The 23,861-nt window shown below is 39.9% G+C and overlaps 1 protein-coding gene across 1 annotated transcript in view; it reads right to left on the reverse strand.

Annotated features, from left to right (window-relative positions):
- The window catches only part of LOC132157555 (DNA nucleotidylexotransferase-like), a 121,471-nt gene that overhangs the window by 49,176 nt on the left and 48,434 nt on the right, over window positions 1–23,861 (reverse strand). The window contains exon 9 of the mRNA XM_059566927.1: window positions 3,629–3,862. Within this exon, the coding sequence (XP_059422910.1) occupies window positions 3,629–3,862 (234 nt within the window). The remainder of the gene's footprint in view (window positions 1–3,628; window positions 3,863–23,861) is intronic.

A 23,861-nucleotide genomic window follows, 5' to 3' on the forward strand; every position in this document is an offset into this window, starting at 1 on the left:
CTGCTCTACTGATCTTGTTCTGGTTACTCCACTGCACACGTCGGATCACTTCCTCCTCACTCTTAACCTCAACATGGTCCCATATGAGAGGAAAACAAAGACAAATTGCAAAATTATGCAGAAAAATATTTATTTTTTGTCTGGGAAATAAATGCAGGAAGACTGTAACAACTGTTTCATTTGTGGATTTTTGTCTTATTTATTCATTTGAAATCTAATGGTCATTTTGGCAGGTTTCGATTTTATTTAAATTCGGCTTTGCATCCCAGGAATACATTTGCAAACTAAATAGCTCTCTGCTTAAATATTAAGAGATCAATCGGAGCGGTTCTAGTGTAAACGACTCACTCAATTTAATCGGTTCATCTTTTCTATATAAACATCTTTTCTATATAAATATATATGTCACTATATCACTTACCCCTCCACATGTCATCTTTCGACGTAACCTACGCACACTTTCACCCTCCCGGCTATCTGCAATGGTTTCATCTTCACTTCCTTCCCCTAAACTGTTTGCATCTTTGGACGCGAACAGTGCTACTGATACTTTCTGCTCCACTCTTACATCTTGTTTAGGCACTGTTTGTCCCTTATCTTCCAGGCCAGCCCGTAATACCCCTTCTGCCCCTTGGTTATCTGATGTTCTACGCGAACACCGTTCTAAGCTTAGAGCTGCTGAAAGGGTGTGGCGCAAGTCCAAAAATACTACTGACCTTAATGTGTATCAGTCACTCCTATCTTCTTTCTCTGCTAATGACTCCACTGCTAAAATGACATACTACCATAACAAAATTAACAATTCGTCTAACTCTTGCATGCTTTTTAAAACATGTTCCTCACTTCTTTGTCCTCCTCCTCCCCCTCCTGCTTCATCTCTAATAGCTGGCGACAACGTTTTTCATTAATAAAAGTAAACACATTAGTGCACAATTTTCCACACCACAATCAGTCAAGCTCATATCACCAGCAAACTTACACTCATTTACATCCTTCTCTTCACTCTCTGAGGCAGAAGTCTCAAAACTCATCTTTTCTAATCACCCTACTACTTGCCCGCTTGATCCTATTCCATCTGATCTCCTTCAAGCCATTTCTCCAGCAGTTGTACCTGCACTCACTCACATCATCAACACATCCCTCCACACTGGTGTTTTTCCCTCATCATTTAGACAGGCACGTATAACTCCACTACTTAAGAAACCCAACCTCAACCCATCTCTTTTAGAGAACTACAGACCAGTTTCCCTTCTTCCTTTGATTGCAAAAACACTTGAACGAGCTGTGTTCAACCAAGTCTCTACATTTCTCACACACAACAACCTCCTTGACAGCAACCAATCTGGCTTCAGAAGTGGGCATTCAGCTGAGACGGCCTTGCTCTCAGTTGTTGAAGCTCAAAGACTGGCAAGAGCGGAATCCAAATCTTCAGTACTTATCCTGCTTGATCTGTCCGCTGCTTTTGACACGGTTAACCACCAGATCCTCCTATCAACCCTACTGGCAAAAGGCATCTCAGGAACCACACTTCAATGGTTTGAGTCTTACCTATCAGATAGGTCCTTCAAAGTATCTTGGAGAGGTGAGGTGTCCAAGTCACAGCATCTAACTACTGGGGTGCCTCAGGGCTCAGTTCTTGGACCACTTTTCTTCTCTGTCTACATGGCATCATTAGGTTCTGTCATTCAGAAACATGGCTTTTCATAGCACTGCTATGCTGATGACACTCAACTCTACCTCTCATTCCATCCTGATGATCCAACGGTAGCTATTCGCATCTCAGCTTGTCTAACAGACATTTCTTCCCATCACCTTCAACTCAACCTTGCCAAGACAGAACTGCTTGTGATTCCAGCAAACCCATCGTTTCATCACAATTTCACCATCAAGTTAGGCACATCAACCATAACTCCTTCAAAAACAGCTAGAAGCCTTGGAGTTATGATTGATGATCAGCTGACTTTCTGAGACCACATTGCTAAAACTGTCCGATCCTGCAGATTTGCTTTATTCAACATTAAGAAGATCAAGCCCTTTCTTTCGGAACATGCTGCACAACTCCTTGTTCAAGCTCTTGTTCTGTCCAGGCTGGACTATTGCAATGCCCTCTTGGCAGGTCTTCCAGCCAGTTCTATCAAACCTTTACAATTAATTCAGAACGCGACAGCAAGATTAATTTTTAATGAGCCAAAATGAATACACGTCACACCTCTGTTTATCAATTTGCACTGGCTTCCAATAGCTGCTCGCATAAAATTCAAGGCATTGATGTTTGCCCACAAAACTACCACTGGCTCTGCACCCATTTACCTAAATTTGTTACTTCAGACTTCTGCCCTCTAGAAGCTTGCATTCTGCAAGTGAACATCGCTTGATTGTTCATCCCAAAGAAGCACAAAGTCACTTTTACGGACTTTTAAGTTAAATGTTCTTCCTGGTGGAATGACCTCCCCAACTCAATCCCAGCAGCTGAGTCCTTAACCATCGTCAAGAATCGGCTTCTTCCATCTTTATTTGACCCTCTAACTTTAACACTCACTATTCTAATTCTATTCTTAAAAAAATCTAACTTCATTTCTAATCTTTTTGTATTGTATTTTTCTTTTCATTTATTATGCAATTGTATGTGTGTGTGTGTGTGTGTGTGTGTGTGTGTGTGTGTGTGTGTGTGTAAGATATCTAACACTAGCTTGCTCTATTCTTTTTTTTATCTGTTTTTCTTTTTATTTATTATATTATTTAAAAGCCCATGCTACGTGTACTGTGTTAAGCTAACTGAAACTTGTTATAGCACTTATATATCATTGCTCTTTTTGTTGTTTTTGATCGCTTCCTCTGTCCTCATCTGTAAGTCGCTTGGATAAAAGCGTCTGCTAAATGTGTAAATGTAAATGTAAATGAAAATGATTTTAAAGTCAGTTTTATATAAGTTAATTTAAAATTACTTTTACAGCCAATTTTATTATACATAACAATTTAAGGCTGAAATTTTTGACAGTGTGCATAAATTAAAATGAGTTTTAAATACAAACTAACCAGGTGTGTGCATGTGTGTGTGTGTGTGTGTGTGTGTGTGTGTGTGTGTGTGTGTATATATACACACATTATTAATATAACTGTATAAATAAATATCTAACATTTAATTAAAATTAATTATAATAATAATTATTATTATTTCTTAGTTACAAATATTAAGTTAATACATAATTTTTTATCAAAAAATAATAATGAATTTGAATGAACATTATTTTTCTTTTTTTGTAGTTACTATAAAGTGAGCACTGTGCAATATGTAGTAATATTTTCAAACAAATAATGAACAAACTAATTAATCAACTTACTGTATACATATATATTATTTAATACATTTAAAAATTATGGATAATTGATATAAAATGAAATAACTAATAATACACTATGCAATTAATTTTATTTAATTTTATTTTATTTTATTAAAACTGTGTACTCCAAATGCTTGGACATTTGATATGCAATTCAAATATCTAAATTTTAAACTTATGCCTAAATATGTTTTCTGAGCATGTTAAAGACGTTTTCAGGATTGTGCTTGATTTTGGGGGGATCTAGTCCAGGAACGGACTGGTTGTGCAGATATCTGTGCTCGTACCGTGGATCCTGTCCATCCGAGCAGAGCATAAGCGAAGCGCTCCAGCGGTGGAGCCACCAGATCCACACGCACGGCTTTCCAGTCCCTTCCTGCTCTTGCATCCGTCTCCTGCTCACGCTTCAGCTTTATGATCAGGAAACACTTGCTGTAATGATCCATGGCCTCAAAGCAGTGAGTCGGCAGCTGCCGCAGGTCAAAGGTCGACTCCTGGAAGTCTGAGTACAGCAGGATGTTCTGAGTAAAAGACAGAGAATATGAAAAAACATCTACATTTTATACTCATTTCTTTTGTTTTCACAATAAAAGCACATGTGTTCCTGTAGCTCAAGCGGTAGAGCATGGCAAGGTTGGAGGTTCGATTCCCCAGGAACTTCACCTCAACATAGATTTGTGTTGGATGTTATCTTTGGAATGGAAATATGGATTTTATATGCAACCATCATAGTATTTTCTCTTATTTCAGTTGATGTCATAAAACTAGCGAGCTAAACCAGTAGTAGTTCTGACAATGTCGTGTAAACATGACTGAAGATGAGAAAAGACGAACCGATTAAATTGAGTGAGTCGTTTACACTAGAACCGCTCCGATTGATCTCTTAATATTTAAGCAGAGAGCTATTTAGTTTGCAAATGTATTCCTGGGATGCAAAGCCGAATTTAAATAAAATCGAAACCTGCCAAAATGACCATTAGATTTCAAATGAATAAATAAGACAAAAATCCACAAATGAAACAGTTGTTACAGTCTTCCTGCATTTATTTCCCAGACAAAAAATAAATATTTTTCTGCATAATTTTGCAATTTGTCTTTGTTTTCCTCTCATATGTTGACCAAATGGAAATAAAAAAGCAATGCATTTTGTATCGTTTGCAGTTCCACTGGAGCGTCCTGAAGCCATCGGCCCACAGTGATGAAGCCCGACGTCATTTGCACCTTTAACAAGAGTTCGCTTAATTCAACAAATGATTCGGTGTCTGACAGACAGAAGTCGTTAAGTCGTTTATATCAAAACGCCACGCTAAATAAACTCAGCAAAGCCATGTGATTGGACTGAAGTGTGCTAATTGTCACCAAACCTCAATCGCCTCCAATTCTGTTAAAGAATACATGTTTAATATGAGTTTTTATATAATTTACTATTTTATAATTTATTTATTTATTTATTTTAAGCATCATTACTCTTGTCTTAAAAGTCAAATGATCCTTCAGATGTCAAATGTTTTCTATTTGAAATTCCACAAAAATATTTAGCAAAACACTGATAATGAAAAAGAACCATTATTAATAATTGTGCACTAATCATCATATTAATATGATTTCCGAAGGATATGACACTGAACACTGGAGGAATGCTGCTGAAAATACAGCTTTGATCTTAAATAACTAACTTTAGAAAAAAAAAAAAATTTAATTTTATTTTTTATATTATAATAATAATAATAATAATAATATACTGAATCCTGTATAGGGCTATATATTTCATTTTTATATATTTAAATTTTAGTTCAAGTTTTAGCAAAGTTGTTGTTTATCATTCGTCCATTTATTTTTTCATTTTTTAATTTAATGTCTATATAGTTTTTATTTATCTTTATTTCAGTTTTATTTTATTCTAGTACATCAACTACTGAATAAAACTTAGATATGCTGCTTTGGTAACTAACTGAAATAAGTTTAGGTTAAAATGATAAAACTACTAAAACTGACATATATTAAAGCTCCATAAAAAAAAGAAAACGAATAAACAAAAATAAATTAGAAACAATAAAAGAGCAATTACTGCCAGAGTTTTGTGAAGGAACCACAGTTGATGAAAGGGTAATAATTAAATATTTGGATCTAAAATTAAAATATATATATTTTTATATAAAAAAATAAAACACTGGACAACAATTTTTTTTTAAGTCTTCTGCTCACCAAGGCTGCATTTATTTGATCAAAAATGAAATACATATATATATTTTTTTATTGCAATTTAAAATAACTCTTTTCTTTTTTCTGAATATATAGTAAAATGTTTTTGATTGCTGCGATCAAAACTGACTTTTAAGCATCATTACTCTTGTCTTAAGAGTCAAATGATCCTTCAGAAATTATACTGATTTTAAATTTAAAAATGTTTTCTATTTGAAATTGCACAAAAATATTAAGCAAAACACTGATAATGAAAAAGATCATGTGATACTGAAGACTGGAGGAATGATGCTGAAAATACAGCTGTGCAATCACAGAAATTATTTACATTTTACAACATATTCACATAGGGAACGGCGATTTTAAATTGTAAAAATATTTTATATTTTTTACTGTATTTTTGATCAAACACATGCAGCCTTTCAGAAACATAAAAAAAATTAAATATTGCAAACTTTTGATCACTAGTGTATTAAAACAAGGATAGATGTTTCATTTGTTTATCTGCATATTATAAAATGCCTAAAAATGACTGAATTTGCTGCTGCTTTTCTCAAAAATGTAATATGCTTTGCGAAAAACATTATATGTCAAACAGGTTAAGCTGACAGTAAAAATTAGCAAATCTCTGTCATAGAATAAGAGAATAGTTAATCCCACCAGAATTCCTTTTTTCTTTTTTTGGCCTTAAATAACTAACTTTATTAGAAGATATTTATTTTTTAATTTTAATTTTTATATAATAATAATAATAATAATAATAATAATATACTGAATCCTGTACAGAGCTATGAAATGAATGTGAAGATCAGCTCAGATCATTTGATCATGAGTTCATATTGAAATCTATTACTATTGTAGACATTTTAGGTATCAAATATGAGCACAGTTTGAGGTGCTGCTGCGATCTTATGCCCCGTTTCCACCGCAGGAACTTTACCCAGGAACTAGGGACTTTGGCCTGGTACTCGGTGTGTTTCCACCGCAGGAACTAGGGACTAAATAAAGTTCCGGGTAAAAAAAATGCCCCTCAGAAAGTCCCTGCTGGTGAGGTGGTACTTTTTCAAAGTTCCTGAACTTTCAGGGGCGGGACTTGGCCGCTAAACATCCTGATTGGTTGAGTTCACGCAGCATTGGTTGAGTTCAACCACCATTTATTCGGATCAACATTTTCTAAATATTACTGTTATTGTGTCATGAAATTTAATTTTGAAAGTATTTCAGGCGAGAATGTAGTTGTTTAAAACTCAAATCTGTGGTTTATTTATAAAGACAGCGCCTATTTAAAAATGTGTTTCGCCGATCTCAAAAACGGTCAGCTCGACGCGATCAGCGGGAAATCAGTGATCATCTATCCGCCGAGAAGCAGCTTCACCTCGGCTAGACCTTCTGATGTGTGCCGCAGGCTCTGATGTCTCTTTAGTGGTTAAACAAAATATAATTCGTTTTGGGTAAATCTAACTAATCTAATTGTTCCTGGGAAAAAAAGTTCCTGGTACAAATGTTCCGGGTAATTTCGGTGGAAACGCGGCATTATTGAGGTCTAAGGAAACAACTAATACTATATAAACGAGATCTGATTTGCGGTCCGTTTCTCTGAGAACAGCAGACTTCAGTGGATTTAGCTGCATCTGACCGCTTATGGCTGCTGTATCTGTCCCTTACAGTGTGTGAGATTGGGATTAAAGCATCTCTCATCACAGGAACCAAAGGTGTCCAGATGGTGCACATTTCCTGTGCATCCATGCTTTTTTAGTTCCCTATCTGCCGGTCACTACGAGTTATGTCAAACGACATATGGGGTCTCACTTGGGAGACAATCATGTCTGAATTAAAGAGAAAACGCCAATGAAAATTTGCTAATGGATTATGCATACCTGAGCCACTTCCCATGCATACGGGTATAAATAGGCAACAGGTGCATCCACTCATTAGATTTTTGGTTCGGAGCCGACTAGTTGATGAACTTCATTACAAAGCCAATTAATCTTTGTGTTATTCGAGGGCTGTCCCTAGTCGGTTTTACGGCGTGATACAGAGGTGTCCCTGCAGCAGTGGTTCCCCTGGGCTTCGACTAAAAGAGCAATTTCCTTCTAAAAGAGCAAATCAACGGCCATCTTTTTCACACTACAAGCTGTTATTTCATCAGAAAACATCTCAGCAGTCCTCAGTGCATTGCATTCATCTGATTAAAATGAATTAGAAGCTATAACTTGCTAATATAATTCAGCCTTTAGTACATACATCTGAATACATTCAGTTGGGCTGAATTTATAGGAATAGCTCACCCAAAATATGCTGAAAATTTAGCCACTCTCAGGCCATCCAGATGAGTTTGTTTCTTCACCAGATTTGGAGAAATGTAGCTTTCCATCACATGCTCACCAGTGGATCCTCTGCAGTGAATGGGTGTCGTCAGAATTATGGATTATGAATTTGTGTTTTAGCTAAAAACGTCTTGACGGATATATTTCAGCTTTTGTCTTCTCTAAAGGACTGGAGTGGTTTGGATTATTGTGATGTATTGACCAGCTGTTTGGACTCTCATTCTGAACTATGTGACATAAGAGGGTTGCATATATGGTTTCAAGTTGACAGAGATGAAAATCAAAATTTTTTATTACAAATAATCCATGCTAAGATGACATCTACAAGATCAGCGGTATTTTTCAAATCAAAACAGCCACACGCACACATAAACAGTGCATCCTGGCGTGCATGTTTATGCAAACGCTATCTGATGCTTCAGCAGTTTTATGCATTTGATGTTTTTCCTTTCTCTTTTGAAGGCCAGGACAAACAGCTGACGCAGAGGACAACACCAAGTGTGTCACCATGACAACGGTGGATGTAATGTCACATTGGCAAGGAGCAGAAACTTTAAAGCCGCTGCCCCGAGAGCAAAGATTAGCTTGTGTTTGCACAGCATGTTTGAAACGTGCTGCCTTTGATTCACCAGCTTCTGCTGCAACTGTTGAACGTGACTGTTGAAATTGCTGTGCAGAGGTAGATCACAGCATGCATAGTGTGCATAATTCTTCGAGGAAATTATACATGACTGACTTCACATCTACACGCTATTTGAAATATGCATTCGAGAAAAGTAATGCAGTGGAACGCAACTATTTAAGACCAGAAATAATCAAGTATGCAAATGCTTGGTTAGCATTGTACATGATGCAAAATTTAAAACACAAAATAATGCAAGTGTATATATTTTATGCACTTGCATTATTTTGTGCGTTTTAAATTTTGCATTAGTAATCAAGAAAACAAAACAAAAACAAAAAAACTCACTGCAGAAGCAATGTTGTGGCAAGCCATGAGACAAAAATTATATTCATAATTTATTAACAACTTTTTACTTTTTTATGACAATAATTGCTGATGCATTTATCATGTTATTGTATTAAGTTTAAAAAGTTCTTTCCTCTTGATAACACATTTAATAACTTTTTCTTATAATAAAAAGAAATCTAAATTTAAATATTATTTTTTTTAAAAATTGGTTTCTAGTGTGTGGCCAACTTAAGTCCAGATTTAAATGTAAAATTGTTTACGTGTAAACAAATGTTTCAAATAGAAGAAAAAACAAGTACAAAATGATAATAAAGAATCAGAAGATTTTCAAGCAATGCCTACGGAGTATTTGAGTCCAGATTAAAAAATATGAAAATAAATAGTATTTGTATGTAATATGTAGTATCTCTAAGTATTTGTTGGTGTGATAAACACAACAGTGATTATTAATGTGTTTGTATGAGTATTTTTGGGGACGAGTGGTTCTCAATTCCCTGTAATGAACTGAGTTCAGTGATTTACACAGTATAAAATAAAACTGGTGGGTCTGTGTTGGCTTGTCTGACACTTGAAGACCGAGGGCTAAAGGTTCGATCAGCAGGGGATGAAAAATCACTGACCCAACAGTTCTGCCAATTGATTGAGGTGACGGCACCGGCAGCCGTCCAATAACAGGTCTGCAGAGGCTTCAGTGCAATTCACACAAAACCATTGATTATATTCACTTTATAATCGACCCTGACAACCAGTGGCTGTGTTAATGTTTACCACAGGGGTCAGAGGAAATATATAAATTCACAGCTCTACCGCCATGACCCGCTGAATCTTCTGAGACTGACCTTCTTGAGCAGCCAAACAACTGATAAATAAAAAATGATGCAGGCATCTTTCCACAAGGACATTTCTTATCCTTTCAGATGTATTTTACTGCTCGCTCTCTACGCAGGCTGGATGAATAAAACACCATGATGTGATGCCATGAGCCTCTAGGGGCGACATCTAGCATGACAAGGTTACTCGACTTAATATCGACCTTCTTTACCACCACTTAATCACCAGCTGTCTCTCGCCCCCTGGAGGCACGGAGGATGGAGACAGGATATTTATTCTCAGTGGTTTCTCTTGCACAACTCCGAAAACTTGAGATCTGAGTTAAGTTTCTTTTTAGTGTCATCTTGGTTTCAGGATCTAAATTTATTTCATCAAAAAGATTTAAAAAATATTATTACAATTTAAAACAGCTGTTTTCTATGTGAATATATGTGAAAATGTAATTTATTTCTGTGAACAAATCTGATTATTCAGCATCATTACTCCAGTCCTCAGTGTCACATGATCTTCAGAAATCATTATAATATGATTTACTGCTCAAGAAACATTTCTAAGTATTAACAATGTTGCAAACAGTTGTGCTGACCAATATTTTTATCAAAACTATTTAATTTTCAGAATTCACAGATGATTAGAAAGTTCAAAAGAACAGCATTTATTTGAAATAGAAATCTTTTGTAACATTCTAAATATCTTTGCTGGCACTTTTAATCAATTTATAGCTAAAAATAATAATAATAATAATAAATAAATAAATCTTACTGACCCCAAACGTTGGAATGGTATTGTAAGTGTGGTATTTTTTTTCATAGAAACGTACTGGGCCATGGTATAACAGTAAAACCTATTCTCTCAAAAAAGAAATCGTAATCTTGAACGCAAATGGAGAAAAACTAACTAGACATGACATGGAAAAACAGTATGTCCAGCTATAGACACGCTCTAAAAACAAACCCACAAACTCATTAAAAATAACCAAAATAATCCAAGGTTTTTTTTATTTAGCACAGTGGCTAGATTAACAAATAACCAGAATAAATATTCCCTCACAGTTTAATAATAATGACTTTATGATTTTCTTCACTGATAAAACAGATCAGAAATACAATAACAAAAATAGATTCTACAGCATGTAATACTTCAGCTTCATTCATCGCACCCAAAGAAAAACTGCAGTGCTTTACAAATATAGGACAGGAAGAGCTAAATAAAGTTATCCCTGCATCTAAACCAACAACATGTTTATCAGATCCTGTACCCACTAAATTACCGAAAGAGTTTTTACCTGTAACCGAAGAACCGCTTCTCAATATTATTAACTCGTTGTTATCTTTAGGTCACATCCCGAAACCATTCAAGCTGGCGGTTATCAAGCCTCTTATTAAGATCCTAGTGAACTTGCAAACTACAGACCCATTTCAAATCATCCATTTATGTCTACAAATTTTGAAAAAAGTTGTCTGCTCAATTGTGCTCCGTCTTGCAAAAAAAATTCTCAGTCAGGTTTCAGGCCCCACCATAGCACAGAAATTGCACTTGTTAAAATTACAAATGACTTGCTTCTTGCGTCAGATCAAGGCTGCATCTCATTGCTAGTTTTACTTGATCTTAGTGCTGCGTTCGACACCATAGATCATGACATACTCATAGATCGATTACAAAACTATACAGGTATTCAAGGGCAGGCTCCAAGATGGTTTAGATCCTGTCCGATCACTACCACTTTGTTTATTTAAACAGGGAGTAATTTTTATCAACAGCAAAGTATGGAGTGCCACAAGGATCTGTCCTAGGTACGCTGCTATTTTTGACATACATGTTGCCCCTTGGTAATATTATTAGGGAATACAGATTAGCTTATGTTAGTTATGCTGATGAAACTCATCTATATACTGTATCTGAAAATGAGCAGATTCAACTTCTAAATTATCTAAGCTAACAGAGTGTGTAAAAATGTTAAAGATTTGATTACCAATCATTTTCTCCTACTGAATTCGGATAAGACAGAGATATTACTTATTGGACCAAAAAACAGTACACAGAATCTCTTGGATTACAATTTGCAACTAGACGGATGTACTGTTACTTCCTCTACAGTCAAAAATCTGGGTGTTATATTAGACAGCAACTTGTCTTTTGAAAATTATATTTCCAAAATTACAAAAACTGCATTCTTCCATCTTAGAAACATTGCCAAGCTACGAAACATGTTACCTGTTTCTGATGCAGAACAGCTAGTTCATGCATTCATGACCTCTAGACTGGACTATTGTAATGCACTTCTAGGTGGTTGTCCTGCTTCGTCAATAAACAAGCTACAGGTAGTCCAAAATGCAGCGGCTAGTCCTTACAAGGTCCTTACAAGGTCAAGAAAATATGATCATATTACCCCAATTTTACAGTCTCTGCACTGGCTACCTATTAAGTTCTGTATCAGTTACAATATATTATTACGTACCTACAAGGTAGCCTTCTACCACGCTACAATCCATCACGCTCCCTAAGGTCACAAAACGCTGGACTTTTGGTAGTTCCTAGGATAGCAAAGTCCACTAAAGGAGGTAGAGCTTTTTCGCATTTGGCTCCCAAACTCTGGAATAGCCTTCCTGATAATGTTCGGGGTTCAGACACACTCTCTCTGTTTAAATCTAGAATAAAGACACATCTCTTTCGCCAAGCATTCGAATAATGCATCTCATAATCTTGGAATGCAGTTATGTCTGATCAAATGCACATTATTATTCCTTAGCTTGGGTTGAACAAATAATTTTTGCTTGGTTGATTGCAACATATAATTATTGCTGTTAAAAGTGTTCATCATCTGTTTTAGTCTTTAATTGATTTTTCCATACATTTCTGCCATATGTACATTAACTGACAGTCACCACTTATAAGCTACTACTAAATGTATTGTAGAAACTTAATTTTCTGTAAAGCTGCTTTGCAACTAATTGTTACATGAAAAGCGCTATATAGATAAACTTGAATTTAATTTAAATTAAATGTTTTTATGTAAATGTATACATTTTACATTTATCAATTATTTAAACAGTGGTTTTGGTTGAATCTTGGCTGAAATATAAATCTTATGTGAATTAAAAGATCTCTGTGTGTGTGTGTGTGTGTGTGTGTGTGTGTGTGTGTGTGTGTGTGTGTGTGTGTGTGTGTGTTCTTCTTTTGTAAAGTAACATTTCTACATGACAGTAATGATATAAAATGGAAATCCCATGGACACTTTCTGCTCTTAATTCAACTGTATTACTGTCTAGGAGAAGCGATTGAGCTGTTAAAGAGTCTCATTTGTGATGTTTGTTTCCCTCAAGTTCAGATCTGAATGCAGGTGTGATCAGTGTGAATGTTTTTAACACAATTACAATGTATAAGGACGGAGAGCAAGCAATACAAAGTGAAAGAGGAAGGAGTGCAGCAGATGGGTTATTTTTAATCTCTGAAATGACAGAGAGGGCGACAGGCAACCCATCATCGGTCCGTCGCCTCCCACTCACCCGCCGCATGAACTCCTCCAGGCTTCCAGGTGGCAACAACACGCGTGTTTCATCGCTCTTGTTCACTCGTAGCGGCTCCATCTATCTTTGCTTAGCATTCACTTTCTCATGTTCTCCTTTTTGATCCATCTGCAGCAGAAACGTCTTCTCATGTCCAGATGTGTTATCTACTGACCTCTGCACTCAACCAGCTCTTTATCAGTGAGTCTCACATCAACACCTAACACCATGTCTACATTACATGCACGCAGCAATTCATGATGTGTCAAAGCTGGATTATAATTACAATCAAATGAGACATCTATACTGGAGATAGCAGTGTAACATGGCTGTGTATCAGCAGGGCTGTGAATCGGGTGTAGGTATGCTGATATACAGCAATGATGCCACAAGTGTGTAAGTAAAAAAGAAACAACAATGCTTTAAAAGCCCTCTTTTTTGCATCACTACTTCCTTCCACCAAGGATTCAGATCTAAAGTTAACAGCTAAGACCAGTCCTTCGTTACAATTTTGAAAATGTCTCTTTAGAGTAACGAGTTGCTTCAATGAAAGCTTGTTGTATTACTGTGTTAAAAGCTGTATATTATGCAGAGCAGAGTATTATTAGAGAGATGGACTCAGCAAAGTGTGATTACCTGCATCTGATACAGCATTTAATCTTCAGTTCAACCTCATATTCAATATAAAACATTAACACAATTAAGTTAGATTTTCCTATATACTCTTAGTCAAACAATTCAAAATAAACACATGTAAAACAAAAAGAAAAGAGACTTTAAAAAGTATTTAAAACATATTTGCACAGTTGAGTTGAATTATAAAGTATGTCCTCCTTAGTTAAACCACTTTATGTTGTTAAACTGAATGTACAAAGCAAACTGTTGCTGAAATATCCACAAACTAAAAAACAACACTGAAATAAGAGCGTCTGATTTATCAGATGTGCGTGAAGGTTGTGTTCATTACTATAGCAAACAGTAGAGATTTCCGTCAGAATCATCATCTGTCCAATTCATTTTTAATATTACAATTAAATGATGTACTGTACGTGATTAAAATACTCAGTGCTCTGATGCAGTTGTAATGCTGTGCAATTGTCTAATGAATATGCTAAAGAAATTTTGGTAGCACTTTATTTTACAGTCCTGTTCCTCATGTACATACTATGTACTTATTATAGTAATTACAATAACTATGTAATAACTAGGTACTAACCCTGAACCTACCCTAAACCTAACTCTACCCCATATAGTTACCTTGTATTACCAGAACATTCTTAGATAAATACACTGTAAGTACACTATGAGTACATGCTAGTACACGTACTGTAAAATAAAGTGCAACTGAATTTTTTTTATGAATTATGACTATGTTGGCTACCATAGCTATACATAAAGACTTAAGATGACATGAAACTGTTGTCATCATAAATGCAAAAAATATTGAACTGTTGTCTGCTGTTATGTCCCCATTTGCCACAATTAAAACCTTTAATTTCACCATAGTAAAAACTGTTGTTTGTAACAATATGAAGCAGAGCTCCTAAAACCCCAAACACTGTGACAAAATCATTATAATGCAAGGACTGGTCTTGTTTTTTTATTTACAAATCATCACCCTAAAAATCTGGTGATTTCACACTGGTCTCCTATTTCGTCTTTCCTTCCTGCTCTGTAATCAGCTGCCAAACATTAGAGAAAAGAGGAAGTTGTTTATCAACCAAACGTATGAACTCTAAATGTTTTAAGTGATCATTAAAGGCTTTCTGCCCCACAACAGCATCTCTGCTAGTACAGGACAATCAAAACCACGAAACATCGATGAAATCACAGAGCATCAGACACACTCCAGCACATATGATGACGATCCATGTGATTTCATCAAAACACAGCAAGAACCTGTGCTTACATTCACACTTCAGGAGGGACTTACAGGACATCATCCACAAAAACAACACATTCCTATACTCAAACATCACAGATCTTAGGCATGTGTCGGAAATGAGCTGAATGATCCCACATGCAATATCATGTGAAAAATAAATATGCTAAAATGTATCTAAAATATAATTAAATCAAGTATAACACACATAAATGTACATATTTATGTGCTTAATAAAAATACCCAGCAATTGTACTTCTATACCAAACTGGTATACTTAAAGGTTGCTAAACTGACACATCTAATTTTGTGCATAATGCACTTTAATTGTGTGGAAGTAGTGCTGAAGTGTATTTGATTGTGCTAAAATGAAACTACTACAAGAACACTTTATATATCTTGCATTTCAATATCTTTATTATTTTAAGTACAATCCTCAGCAATAGTGACATTAGAACACATTTTAGGCTTAATATTAAGGAATGTGCATTTTGCACAAGTAGTAGTCCAATTAAATTATAATTTGTATTTTAGTAAGTCTTGAGCGATATGTCAGTAAATATATTAAAGGGTTGTTCCACAAAAAAATTCACAAATTCTGTCATTAATTACTCAGACATGTGTCATTCTAACATATATATATATACAGTACAGACCAAAAGTTTGGAAACATTACATTACTATTTTTAACGTTTTTGAAAGAAGTTTCTTCTGCTCCTCAAGCCTGCATTTATTTGATCAAAAATACAGAAAAAACAGTAATATTGGGAAATATTATTACATCTTAAAATAATAGTTTTCTATTTGAATATACTTTTAAAAAAATAATTTATTCCTGTGATGCAAAGCTGAATTTTCAGCATCATTACTCCAGCCTTCAGTGTCACATGTAACATCAGTCTATCACATGATCATTTAGAAATCATTCTAATATTCTGATTTATTATGAGTGTTGGAAACAGTTCTGCTGTCTAATATATTTGATCAATAAAAGGTTAAAAAGAACTGCATTTATTCAAAATAAAAAAAAAAATCTAATAATATATTTTCTTTACTATCACTTTTTATCCTCCTCCTTGAACTGCCACCTTAACGTGGTGGAGGGGTTTGAGTACCCGAATGACCCTAGGAGCTATGTTGTCCGGGGCTATATGCCCCTGGTAGGGTCTCCCAAGGCAAACAGGTCCTAGGCGACGGGTCAGACTAAGAGCGGTTCACAAACCCCTTATGAAAAGATCACATAAAAGGACCGTGACGTCGCCCGGTATGGCGCAGCCGGGGCCCCACCCTGGAGCCAGGCCCGGGGTTGGGGCTCGTATGCGAGCGCCTGGTGGCCGGGCCTCTCCCCACGGGGTCCGGCCGGGCTCAGCCCGAAGGAGCGACGTGGGGCCGCCTTCCCGTGGGCTCACCACCTACAGGAGGGACTGTAAGGGGCCGGTGCTTAGAGAATCGGGCAGCAGTCGAAGGCGGGGGCCTCGACAGCCCGATCCCTGGACACGGAAACTAGCTCTAGGGACGTGGAATGTCACCTCACTGGCGGGAAAGGAGCCCGAGATTGTGCGTGAGGTTGAGAGGTTCCGACTAGCGATAGTCGGGATCACCTCTACGCACAGCTTGGGCTCTGGAACCACACTCCTCGAGAGAGGATGGACTCTTCACCACTCTGGAGTTGCCCATGGTGAGAGGCGGCGGGCTGGTGTGGGTCTGCTTATAGCCCCCCAGCTCAGCTGCCATGTGTTGGAGTTTACCCCGGTGAACGAGAGGGTCGCTTCCCTGCGCCTTCGGGTCGGGGATAGGTCTCTCACTGTCGTTTGTGCCTACGGGCCGAATGGCAGTGCAGAGTACCCGGCCTTCTTGGAGTCTCTGGGAGGGGTGCTGGAAAGTGCTCCGACTGGGGACTCCGTCGTTTTACTGGGGGATTTCAACGCCCACGTGGGCAACGACAGTGACACCTGGAGGGGCGTGATTGGGAGGAACGGCCCCCCTGATCTGAACCCGAGTGGTGTTCAGTTATTGGACTTCTGTGCTAGTTACAGCTTGTCCATAACGAACACCATGTTCAAGCATAAGGGTGTCCATCAGTACACGTGGCACCATGACACCCTAGGCCGTAGGTCGATGATCGACTTTGTGGTCGTTTCATCCGACCTCCGGCCGTATGTCTTGGACACTCGGGTGAAGAGAGGGGCGGAGCTGTCAACTGATCACCACCTGGTGGTGAGTTGGATCCAATGGCGGGGGAGGAAGCTGGACAGACTCGGCAGACCCAAACGTACTGTGAGGGTCTGCTGGGAACGTTTGGCAGAGCCTCCTGTCAGAGAGATCTTCAACTCCCACCTCCGGCAGAGCTTCGACCGGATCCCGAGGGAGGCTGGAGATATTGAGTCTGAGTGGACCATGTTCTCCACCTCCATTGTCGAAGCGGCCGCTCGGAGCTGTGGCCGTAAGGTCTCCGGTGCCTGTCGAGGCGGCAATCCCCGAACCCGGTGGTGGACACCGGAAGTAAGGGATGCCGTCAAGCTGAAGAAGGAGTCCTATTGGGCCTGGTTGGCTTGTGGGACTCCTGAGGCAGCTGATAGGTACCGGCAGGCCAAGCGGACTGCAGCCCGGGTGGTTGTGGAGGCAAAAACTCGGGCCTGGGAGGAGTTCGGTGAGGCCATGGAGAAGGACTATCGGTCGACCTCGAAGAGATTCTGGCAAACCGTCCGGCGCCTCAGGAGAGGGAAGCAGCGCCCTACCAATGCTGTTTACAGTAGAGGTGGGGAGCTGTTGACCTCAACTGGGGATGTCGTTGGACGGTGGAAGGAATACTTCGAGGATCTCCTCAATCCCGCTGTCACGTCTTCCATTGAGGAAGCAGAGGCTGAGGGCTCAGATGTGGACTCGTCCATCACCCAAGCTGAAGTCACCGAGGTAGTCAAGAAACTCCTCGGTGGCAAGGCACCGGGGGTGGATGAGATCCGCCCTGAGTACCTCAAGTCTCTGGATGTTGTGGGGCTGTCTTGGCTGACACGCCTCTGCAGCATCGCGTGGCAGTCGGGGACGGTGCCTCTGGGATGGCAGACCGGGGTGGTGGTCCCTCTTTTTAAGAAGGGGGACCGGAGGGTGTGTTCCAACTACAGGGAGATCACACTTCTCAGCCTCCCTGGGAAAGTCTATGCCAGGGTACTGGAGAGGAGAATCCGGCCGATAGTAGAAGTAGGACGTGGAATGTCACCTCACTGGCGGGAAAGGAGCCCGAGATTGTGCGTGAGGTTGAGAGGTTCCGACTAGCGATAGTCGGGATCACCTCTACGCACAGCTTGGGCTCTGGAACCACACTCCTCGAGAGAGGATGGACTCTTCACCACTCTGGAGTTGCCCATGGTGAGAGGCGGCGGGCTGGTGTGGGTCTGCTTATAGCCCCCCAGCTCAGCTGCCATGTGTTGGAGTTTACCCCGGTGAACGAGAGGGTCGCTTCCCTGCGCCTTCGGGTCGGGGATAGGTCTCTCACTGTCGTTTGTGCCTACGGGCCGAATGGCAGTGCAGAGTACCCGGCCTTCTTGGAGTCTCTGGGAGGGGTGCTGGAAAGTGCTCCGACTGGGGACTCCGTCGTTTTACTGGGGGATTTCAACGCCCACGTGGGCAACGACAGTGACACCTGGAGGGGCGTGATTGGGAGGAACGGCCCCCCTGATCTGAACCCGAGTGGTGTTCAGTTATTGGACTTCTGTGCTAGTTACAGCTTGTCCATAACGAACACCATGTTCAAGCATAAGGGTGTCCATCAGTACACGTGGCACCATGACACCCTAGGCCGTAGGTCGATGATCGACTTTGTGGTCGTTTCATCCGACCTCCGGCCGTATGTCTTGGACACTCGGGTGAAGAGAGGGGCGGAGCTGTCAACTGATCACCACCTGGTGGTGAGTTGGATCCGATGGCGGGGGAGGAAGCTGGACAGACTCGGCAGACCCAAACATACTGTGAGGGTCTGCTGGGAACGTTTGGCAGAGCCTCCTGTCAGAGAGATCTTCAACTCCCACCTCCGGCAGAGCTTCGACCGGATCCCGAGGGAGGCTGGAGATATTGAGTCTGAGTGGACCATGTTCTCCACCTCCATTGTCGAAGCGGCCGCTCGGAGCTGTGGCCGTAAGGTCTCCGGTGCCTGTCGAGGCGGCAATCCCCGAACCCGGTGGTGGACACCGGAAGTAAGGGATGCCGTCAAGCTGAAGAAGGAGTCCTATTGGGCCTGGTTGGCTTGTGGGACTCCTGAGGCAGCTGATAGGTACCGGCAGGCCAAGCGGACTGCAGCCCGGGTGGTTGTGGAGGCAAAAACTCGGGCCTGGGAGGAGTTCGGTGAGGCCATGGAGAAGGACTATCGGTCGACCTCGAAGAGATTCTGGCAAACCGTCCGGCGCCTCAGGAGAGGGAAGCAGCGCCCTACCAATGCTGTTTACAGTAGAGGTGGGGAGCTGTTGACCTCAACAGGGGATGTCGTTGGACGGTGGAAGGAATACTTCGAGGATCTCCTCAATCCCGCTGTCACGTCTTCCATTGAGGAAGCAGAGGCTGAGGGCTCAGATGTGGACTCGTCCATCACCCAAGCTGAAGTCACCGAGGTAGTCAAGAAACTCCTCGGTGGCAAGGCACCGGGGGTGGATGAGATCCGCCCTGAGTACCTCAAGTCTCTGGATGTTGTGGGGCTGTCTTGGCTGACACGCCTCTGCAGCATCGCGTGGCAGTCGGGGACGGTGCCTCTGGGATGGCAGACCGGGGTGGTGGTCCCTCTTTTTAAGAAGGGGGACCGGAGGCTGTGTTCCAACTACAGGGGGATCACACTTCTCAGCCTCCCTGGGAAAGTCTATGCCAGGGTACTGGAGAGGAGAATCCGGCCGATAGTAGAACCTCGGATTCAGGAGGAACAGTGTGGTTTTCGTCCAGGCCGTGGAACACTGGACCAGCTCTATACCCTCTACGGGGTGCTGGAGGGTTCATGGGAGTTTGCCCAACCAGTCCACATGTGCTTTGTGGATTTGGAGTATGGGGTCCGGGGCCCTTTGCTAAGGGCTATCCGGTCCCTGTACGACCGGAGCAGGAGCTTGGTACGTATTGCCAGCAGTAAGTCAGACTTGTTCCCGGTGCGTGTTGGACTCCGGCAGGGCTGCCCTTTGTCGCCGGTTCTGTTCATGATTTTTATGGACAGAATTTCTAGGCGCAGCCAGGGGCCGGAGGGGGTCAGGTTTGGTGACAACACGATTTCGTCTCTGCTCTTTGCGGATGATGTTGTCGTGTTGGCTCCATCAAGCCAGGACCTTCAGCATGCACTGGGACGGTTTGCAGCCGAGTGTGAAGCGGCTGGGATGAGAATCAGCACCTCCAAATCCGAGGCCATGGTCCTCAGTCGGAAAAGGGTGGCTTGCCCACTTCAGGTTGGTGGAGAGTTCCTGCCTCAAGTGGAGGAGTTTAAGTATCTTGGGGTCTTGTTCACGAGTGAGGGAAGGATGGAACGGGAGATTGACAGACGGATCGGTGCAGCTTCTGCAGTAATGCGGTCGATGTACCGGTCTGTCGTGGTGAAGAAAGAGCTGAGCCGCAAGGCGAAGCTCTCGATTTACCGGTCAATCTACGTTCCTACTCTCACCTATGGTCATGAGCTTTGGGTCATGACCGAAAGGACAAGATCCCGGATACAGGCGGCCGAAATGAGCTTTCTCCGCAGGGTGGCTGGGTGATCCCTTAGAGATAGGGTGAGAAGCTCAGTCACCCGGGAGGAGCTCAGAGTAGAGCCGCTGCTCCTCCACATCGAGAGGGGTCAGCTGAGGTGGCTCGGGCATCTGTTCCGGATGCCTCCTGGACGCCTTCCCGGGAAGGTGTTCCGGGCGCGTCCCACTGGGAGGAGACCCCGGGGAAGACCTAGGACACGCTGGAGAGACTATGTCTCCCGGCTGGCCTGGGAACGCCTCGGTGTCCCCCCAGAAGAGCTGGAGGAAGTGTCTAGGGAGAGGGAAGTCTGGGGTTCTCTGCTTAGACTGCTGCCCCCGCGACCCGGCCCCGGATAAGCGGAAGAAGATGGATGGATGGATCACTTTTTATCAATTTAACACATCCTTGCTGAATAAAAGTATTGATTTTATTAAAAAAAAAAAAAAAAAAAAGAAAGAAAAAAAATTACTGACCCCAAATTACTGGCCAGTAGTGTATATTGTTATTACAAAATATTTATATTTTAAAAACATAGCTTTTTTTTTTTTTTTACTTTTTATTCATCAAAGTATCCTAAAAAAGTATCACATGTTCTGAAAAAATATTAAGCAGCAGAACTGTTTCCAACTTTGATAATGAATCATCATATTAGAATGATTTCTAAAGGATCATGTGATAATGATCCTAAAAATTCAGCTTTGCATCACAGAAATAAATGATAATTTAAAGTATAATAAATTTAAAAACTATTATTTTAAGTTCTAATAATATTTCACAATATTAAATTTTTTTCTGTATTTTTGATCAAGTAAATGCAGGCCTGATGAGCAGAAGAAACTTCTTTCAAAAACATTAAAAATAGTAATGTTTCCAAACTTTTGGTCTGTACTGTATATATATATATATATATATATATATATATATATATATATATATATATATATATATATATATATATACACACACACAAACACACACACACACAATTAACGATTAAAAACTATTAAAATAACTAAATACTAAAAATGTAATTAAAATAAAGTTACTAACATACATATAAAATACATAAATATTATAAATACCTTTAATATATAATAAAACAAACACATATTTATTTATTTATTTATTAAAACTGCTATTACATTTTTAAACTATTAAAATAAAATAACTAAATTTTAATAAAAAAAATAAGACACTAACACACCAATAAAATAAACAATAAATATTACAAATATGCAAATATATAATAAAACAAACAAATAAAAAAAACTTTAGTTTTTTAAGTCTATAAAACATAAACATTCACCATCAAGGTTTTCATTGCAAATTAAATTACAAGAGAATTCCAAGAAAAGAACTACTAAAACTAGTAAATACTAAAAATGTTACTAAAACAAAACTTGCAATGAAAATATATATATACATATATATATATATATATATATATATATATATATATATATATATATATATATATATATATATATATATATATATATATATATATATATATTTATTTATACTTTCATTGTGAGTCTTTGTAAAAGATTCACCATCAAGGTTTCTCGAGCATAACTTTCCAAACTGACAAGTGTATTTTTCAAAGTAGGTCATTTATTCTGAAGCGAAACGCAAGGTCGTTCATTTCATGCACTGAGAAACTGAAACAAGGGGACATAATACATTGGACCACGTATACTTATGCGACTGATACCTGCAAAGTGCCATCCCTCTCCCACCTGGGTCAGTCTGACCACCTCTCTTTGTTCCTGCCTCGGTCATCAAACGCACATGACTCCACTCTTCAGCGAGTGAGTTTGCTGCCCAAGCCACCACAAACTCTCAGATAGACATTGACACTTATACCAACTCTGTCCTAGAGCACATCAACAGGTGTGTGAGCAGAGAAACCACACACACACACACAAAAAAATTTTCCCCCTATCAGAAGTCCTGGATGTTTAATCCACTCTATGTAAGATGAATGCATGGAAAGCAGCTGGCCCTGACGGAATACCTGGTCGTGTATTTAAAGCATGTGTGGAGCAGCTGGCTGAGGTCTTCCCAGATATTTTCAATCAGTCTCTGGCCCAGGCAACTGTCCCCACTATTTTCAAATCCTCTACTGCCTCGGTTCTTAATCACTTCCGTCCTGTCGCACTCACCCCCATCATTGCCTAGTGCTTTGAGAGGCTGGCTGTATCCCAACTAAAATCCTGTCTCTCTGCTACACTAGACCTATACCAGTTTGCCTATCACCGCAATAGATCAACAGTGGATGCCATCTCTACGGGACTTCACTCCGCCCTCACCCACCTGGACAGTCAAAATGCACATGTGAGAATGCTGTTCATTAATTTCAGTTCTGCATTTAACACCGTAATCCCCTCCAAGCTCAGCCAGCTTTGAATCAGCACATCCCTCTTCAACTGGACTCTGGATTTTCTGACTAGCAGACCCCAGTCTGTTAAGTTAGATAACCTCTCCTCCTCCATCATCACTCTGAACACAGGCGTGCCACAGGGCTACGTGCTGAGACATCTTCTGTACTCCTTATTCAACCATGATACATTCCTGTTTATGGCTCCAACACCATAATCAAATTCGCAGATGACAACACGGTGGTAGGTCTGATCAAGGATGATGATGAGTCAGAATGCAGGGATGAGGTGCAGCACCTGGCTGTATGGTGTGCCACCAACAATCTAGAGCTAAACACCTAAATAACAAAGGAGATCATTGTGGACTTCAGGCTTACTAGGAGTCATGCACATACCCTCATCTACATTAATGGAGCTGTAGAGGAGCATGTGCAGAGTTCCTTGGCATCCACATCTCTGATGACCTAACCTGGTCTCTAACCTGGTCAAAAATGCACAGCAGCGCCCTTACTTCTTACAGAGCTTTAAGAAATTTAATCCCTGTGGACATCCTTCATTGAGAGCAAACTCACAAACTGCATCTCAGTGTGGTTTAGCAATTGCTCCAAATCAGACCACAAAGCACAGTAAACTATTTCTATAAAAATATGATTGCACTACTAATATTTTGCATAGACTATACATTATTTAACAATACTTTTGTACACACAACCAACTGTATTTATTACCACTG

This window comes from Carassius carassius, chromosome 14 (genome assembly GCF_963082965.1).
Source record: "Carassius carassius chromosome 14, fCarCar2.1, whole genome shotgun sequence".
NCBI classification, from domain to species: Eukaryota; Metazoa; Chordata; class Actinopteri; order Cypriniformes; family Cyprinidae; genus Carassius; species Carassius carassius.